Below are 6,956 nucleotides of genomic sequence, written 5' to 3' on the forward strand. Positions count from 1 at the left end.
GACGTTGATAAAGGGTGTCGAACTAAATAAAATATCCAGTTAGGTCTTTTTTTAACTTCAATGGCATACATTTGCTTCTAATAACTTGTGTTTATAAAAGCATTTTTTTGTTTTTCTTCATTTTTTTCAAAAAGCAATTCTTCTTGTACCAAAAAAGTGAATTTTTCATTAATATTCACGGATGATAGCTTATGTTTACAAAGGTATTTTATTTTTTTTCTTATTTTTTGATTAAATTACTGAAACAATTATTTTAATAAGCATAAAATTTTAAAATAAAAGATAATCTCTTAACTGCTATTTTTTTTTTCAAAAGGTAATTTTTTTATTTTAAAATAATTAATTAAAAGTTTTAGATCCAAAGCTTAGCGTGCAGACACCCAAACTGGTTCAGGAAAACCAGAGGACACTAGATATTTCCAGATCCCCGTCAAGAGGAAAAAGAATCTTCCTAGATGTGGCGTTCAACCCCACTTCCATTGACGTGTCCTGTGGGATGGCGTTCTTTCCAAGCTAATTTCACAGTATATACTGTTACTTGCGGACTCACTTAGCTACTAATCAATCCATTGCTCCGTACAAAGGACTCAAGCATCTGCTTCATACTCCACCTTTCTTGTTCAGTCAACGAGCATCATTATATTCATGGCTCACCAAAACCCCCAGCATCATCTTCGTGGTGATGATGGTTCCCTGGATCCTCGAGTTGCAAAGGATCTTGACGAAATGCTTCCTGTTCCTGATCCTCAAGTTGTTACCAAGGAGCCTGCAAGAAATGAATGGCCTGAGGACTAATAAATTCATAAAGATATGGTTAAAGTGTTTATTATTTTCCTCTTCTTTATAAATTTATCATGATAGTATTTTAAAAAAGGAAACAACTTTTGCTTTTACCTATAAAGAAAAATTAATAATTTGTAAGTTTTTATAGTTTCACCTGATTTAAATTAAGTTTATATAGTTTTTTTTCCTTTTTTATTATGTCCTTATAGCTGCGCTTGATTTTTAATCAGGTCTTTATAGTTTCTTTTTTTTTTTTTTCATACCAGGTCCTTATAATAGTCATATATCTTTTGCTTTATTATTTATTATTAATATTAATTATTCCAAATTAAGAAAATCAAATTCATTTTAGTTTTTAAATTTGAATTACTTTTGAATTATTTTTCCATTTTTATTTGTTTATACTAATATTTGTACTACCTTATAATTAATAGTCATTATTTTATTTTTTTATTTTCTAGCTCAAATTTATTCCCCTTAAAATTTTATTATTTTATAAATTGTTTATTTAATTAATAAGTGAACTGTTTTATTGGTAAGCCGTTATGTGTGATATGCCGTCATTGAAGCCCTCAAATCTGATTATTGTCACAAAAACCAAAGACACAACCAAGACCCGAAAGGCACACGCGTAAAATGATAAACATTACTTTAAAGAGGAAGATTCCGCTAAAGACTCTCACCCCACTGACGGGAAAAACACTCTCACCGCCCTGAAGAATCGAGAGAGGGGGAGAGAGAAAAGGCATTAAGAGGTTCTTCCAATCTACTTCTCTCCTTTTCTTTAATATTACTTCTGATTCTGTTTATAAAATCTTATTTATAATCTATAAACAAGATCTTATAAATAAGACAGGAGGTAGTCGTGTATCTGCCGCGTGTAGCATAGGTTGATTCCTACTGATTCTTCTTTCTTTTACCAAAATGGAAAAAAAAAAAAAACTGGATAAGTTGTAGTGATTCTACCTGCGTGTGGTTTTGGAACATGAAGGCAAAAGATTAACGGTTGTCCTCTCTATTTCCATCACTTTCAAAATAAAAAAACTTAGATATTTAATTTTATATGTTTAATATTTTTTATATAGATATTTAATTTTATATGTTTAATATTTTTTTTATCCAATTAAATTAGATCAACAGAATTTCTTCTCCCGTTAGATCAAGACAATTTCAAAGCGCTAATAATAGTATTTGTTAAAGAATAAATAATCTATTGAAAAATCCGACATGCCATGAAGAAACAATATAAGAACTAAATATCTAAGTCTTTTTCGTTGAAGATCCGTCGAAATCTTCCATTTCAAATTTATAATAACTTATGTAATAAAGTATGTTAAATTTAAAATTCTCTTATTAATGAGATCAACATGTTATTAGCGTTTTACGGTAATATTTTCATAGATATTGAATAGATCAAATCAACTTACATTGATTTCACTTTAAAAGCGACACAATTATATTTGAAATGAATATAAGTAATGATGTTCCAACTTATCCTATTGATTTTTTCGCTTTTGCGGGCGTATTTGCATGCTCCAAACAACTTTTTCCCTCATTAACTGTTATATTGATTTCCAAAAAAAAAAAGCAGAAAAAGATAATTAACGAAAAGGTAAATACTATTTGCACTAATGCGTCATTAAATCTCATTGTCTTTTCCTCTAAAATTCATAAAATAAAATTACAAAACAAGAATATAAAAACATGAAAACGAACTTAAGATCATGACTAATTCATTTTCAAATGACATGACCGAGCACTGAAAAATGATAGAAGCAAAAAGACACAAAATAACGTAAAATCTGATTAATTAGTTAGTCGCCAATTATCATATTTGCAAATTATTCATAAAAAATCAACTTAAAAATGTATATTTTCAGAATTATATTGTTCAATAAAACATAATTTTTATCTGGAGGGTCAAGTATGTCGATGGTATATATCTACAAGCAAGTGACTTTATATGTGATGATGAATTCATTTATCAGTCACCCAAGTTTGAATAGTTTTGTACAGAAAGCCAGAGTTAAGTAAATTATAATGTTTTTGGGCCAGAAGTCAGTCAATGTAATTATATACCTTTGTTAGTTTGAATCTACTCCCTCTGTTCCCACCTACAAGAGAAGTGACAATGAATGAATTAAGTTTATCAATAAATTAAATTTCTCAAGTTTGTCTTAGTTACGTAATCGATTTGGTCCATCAATCTTGTCCCGACTTCCAAGACGAAGGGACAACGAAGGAGAACATAGAAGGCTTACCGGAGAAGGAGACGCACCATATATGACCTTGACGCAATGATTCCACTACTGCATAATTTTAATTAACAACTTTATTTATCCTTCAAAACATAATGTATTGTGTGTTTAGACTTAAATCTGTATAGTATTTATGACCCCAAAAAAAAAAATGAGAGGGGCTCTTAGGATATAAGACAAAGAATATAACATGAAGCAAGTGAATAGATTCTTGCTTTTCATTAGGTATAATTAATTTGGGAGAATTACAATAAGGTGATAAGGAAGTAAAATAATTACTAAAATAATATGAATAACAATATAAATAGCCTGTAATGACAAGTTTCAAGGTCAGAAACGATAATTTCTACAACTTATTTTGTAATTTTTTTTTCTTGGGACCTTATTGTAATTCTGCCATTAATTTTTTTTATTGATATCCTTTGATTTTAACAATATCATGAAAATATCATTCATCGTATTCTACTTTATCATATATCTAGTGGTCGTGTTAGATGGCGTTGCTAGGAAACGATTATTTCCTCTTAAAGTGATATGTATGGGTGAAAGAGAGATTACTCTCTTTTTTTTTTTTTTAACCAGGAAAGAAAGATTACTTGAAATTATGATGATGCCTCTTATAATACTATCATATAAATTCCTAAATGGCTTTTAAACTAACTCCAGGGGATTAGATTGACCACAGAAAAAGGTGTATGTAAGTAATCTTAGGATATCTAAAATATAAAATTGATGTAAGGACAAATCATCAAGAGATCAATTGTTTTGTACAGTTAACTGAGACGTCACGGACACGTGGTCATGTTAAATCACTTTAATCTGAAGTAGGGAGGGGAGCATCTGTGAAAAAATAAATACATCAAGGTATGAGTGGGAGATATGGGGTTCTATGAAAGATCCACAAGTAAGGGATTTTGGTAAATAATATTTAATTATTTTTTAATTTATTACTTTTAAAAATTCAAATAATGATCCGTAGAGAAAAAAGTGGAAGAGGTTATTCTCTTTTGAAATAACTAAGCAAAAAGCTCCCCGGCAATTCAAGGCTAAGGGGATGTTTGAAAAAAATACTTTAAACAAATACTTTTACATTAATCGAGATAAAATCTTTTTCACATATTTATTTTAAACTCTGTAAAATTAATTCTAAAATCATAATTTAGTTTTTACCCAAACATTTTCAAAACTGTATTATAAAGTTCATTTATATCTAGAAACTCATCTCTCCCTTTCTTTAATTAGTGGCGTATCCTCCACGGGTAGCATAAGTTGAGTCCTAGTGGTCCTTTTTTCACAAAAAAAAAAAGGTAATTTGTCTGCCTGTCTTGTAAATATGCTTGTTTGAATAGTAAATACGATGGATTTTTTTTAAAATCACCGTGAGTTAGTCCGTTAATAATCATGGTTAGATTAGTTGGACCAAAATAAATAATATTAAAAAATAATAATACGTGCTCAGCACACATCGTTATAAAGGGGAAGATTCCGTGAACGAGCTCGCCCCACCGCCCTGAAGAATCGAGAGAGGGGAAGGGAGAAAAGGCATTACGAGGTTCTTTACATCTAGAAACTCTTCTCTCCCCGCCTCCGGAGGTAGAAGAGATCCTCCAAGAAGATATAGTTGGAACTGAGCTTCCGCGTAGGATAGTAGTTTAGTTTACTTGATTGTTCTGTTGTAACCAAAAAAAAAGAAAGAAGAAGAAACTCTTCTCTCCCTTTCCTTAATCTAGTCGTGTATCTACCGCGCGTAGCATGGGTTGAGTCGTACTGAGTCTTCTTTCTTCTTTTTTCAAAAAAGAACTGGATAGGTCGCAGTGATTCTACTTGCGTGTGGTTTTGGAAGATGAAGGCAAAACATCTTCCTTCACTTTCAAAATAAACAAAACTTAGATATTTAATTTTATATGCTTAATATTTTTATCCAATTAAATTATGATCAAGAGAATTTCAAAGCGCTAATGATAGTATTTGTTAAAGAATAAATATTCCATTGAAAAATCCGACATGCCATGAGGAAACAATATAAGAACTAAATATATATCTCTGTCTTCTTCTTCTTTTTTTTTTAATTAAAGATCCGTCGAAATAATCCATTTGAAATTTATAATATGAAGTTATTTTACCTTTCTAATGATATGTCGTAATCTTATGAGCTCTAGTTTGCAACCTCGTGTCCGGATAGTTTTTCACATTCAGGGTTCAATTTACATACAGATCAATATTTCTTCTTAAAGCCTCACATTCGAAACCTAGCTTGTTCTTTTACACATAGAACACAAATTCAAAAATAAATCAATCTGGACTTCAACCTAAACTTTAAAGGTTGGAGGATCCAGTAAAAGAAAACAAACTGTGCAAAAGTACAACCAAAGTGCCAAGAGAACACGAAGCCAATCGGCAGAGGCTTGGATCAATCATCAGTTAACCCAAGTTCGACACACATAATACAAAAAAAGCTCAAGGATTACGACCAGTATAAAAATACCATTACGTAAATTATATAGATATATATCACATACTGGAACTGCATCCGTTTCCTTCAATCCAGCAAGTTTTCAGCGAGGGCAGTAAACAGTGGAGTTGGATTTCCGAGTAGAACTGATATTATAACGCTCAGACCTATCTTCGCCAGTTTGATCAGCCCACGAGTGAAAGATGATCTCGACGAGCGTCTTCTTGCCAAGGCCGAAGAACTTTTGGCTGATGTGATCGACCTTGAGCTTGCAGTCTCATGGATGGACAAGTTTCTTCCCCTCAGAGACGAAGAAGAACAAGAGGAACCAACATTCAAATAGCCACTTTTCCATTTTTCCAGAATCAATTTCTTCACACAATAGACATGGTAACAATAGTTTCCACAGGAAGACACGTAAGACCACCCTCTGAACGGCCTTTTGCTCTGTATTTTTAAATTCTTCTCCTTACATTTCACACACTTGGAGGGCATCTTGTCATTAAGAATCAGAGTCAGACTTTTAGAGGGATCAGACATGGTGCTCTTAAGGTTCATGCAACAAGGGTGCAAGTCAAGCTTGTGTCTGTACTGATCATGATACACAAACCCTTTAACATCCCTCCCGCAAGCGTCGCACAACCGGCTCTCTGGTCCGCCAGGAGGTTCCCAGAGAAACTGGAATCTGCAGTTACCCATCAACGGATGGGTTCTGGATGGGTCCTTAGGGCGAGCCTTGAAGCAGTCCTCGTGCAGGACAAAGGGACAATCCATTTCACACTGGTACCTAGGGCCAGACCCTAGTTCTTTGCATCCACTGCATTCAAATGGGTTTGCTTCGTCTCGTTCCAGCCTCACTGGATGGTCATGCCATGGGTGATTCATTGTCTCTCCGAAATCACTTTCTATTTGATAATAAGCTTCTACGTTGATACTTCTATTTGGTTCCTGATCAGTGAGCTTAAATTGATGGTGTTTTGGCTTCTTGAGTTAGTCTCTCTCTTTTTCTTGCTCCGTACCTTCCTCTATAAGTTTTTTACGCGGATCGGATGTTTCGCAGAAAAGCAGAAGATACAAGGAGGAAAGGGAAATGGATATACATGAGGTGATGGGAGGCGGTGATAGAAATCAAGGGAGGGAAGAATAGTCAAAGTAAATTGATCAAGTACAGATAATATCTAACTAATTTTATAATTAATCTCAATTTTTTAAAGATTTTAAAAGTTTTTTATTTATTATTTTCTCATCAATGTTTCATAACTGATAAATAATACATTGCTTACTTTGGATGTGATATGATATATATTATATAATGTGCGAAAAAAAGAGTGAAACAGAAAAACATTCCTAATCTCTTTTTCCTTCTTTTGTAATTTTTTAATATACTCTTCTTTCCCTTTTTTGTTATATCAATATATTTTAAACTTTAGTCTACGTTCAAGAATTTCGCTCTGCCCTCCTAA

At 32.4% G+C, this 6,956-nt stretch overlaps 1 protein-coding gene across 1 annotated transcript; it reads right to left on the bottom strand.

Annotated features, from left to right (window-relative positions):
- Nucleotides 1-5,580: 5,580 nt before the first annotated feature.
- Nucleotides 5,581-6,378, bottom strand: LOC114721383 (uncharacterized). The gene has a single exon (XM_028907209.1). It carries the CDS (start codon nucleotides 6,376-6,378, stop codon nucleotides 5,581-5,583), a length of 798 nt encoding a protein of 265 aa, XP_028763042.1.
- Between the last annotated feature and the right edge of the window lie 578 nt (nucleotides 6,379-6,956).

Source organism: Neltuma alba, unplaced genomic scaffold (assembly GCF_004799145.2).
Source record: "Neltuma alba isolate B1F8T4 unplaced genomic scaffold, ASM479914v2 tig00012034_pilon, whole genome shotgun sequence".
Classification (NCBI taxonomy): domain Eukaryota; kingdom Viridiplantae; phylum Streptophyta; class Magnoliopsida; order Fabales; family Fabaceae; genus Neltuma; species Neltuma alba.

What these genes read in the sequence shown, in the direction of transcription:
- LOC114721383 (XM_028907209.1), bottom strand. Translation starts at nt 6,378, where the DNA reads ATGAATCACCCATGGCATGACCATCCAGTGAGGCTGGAACGAGACGAA.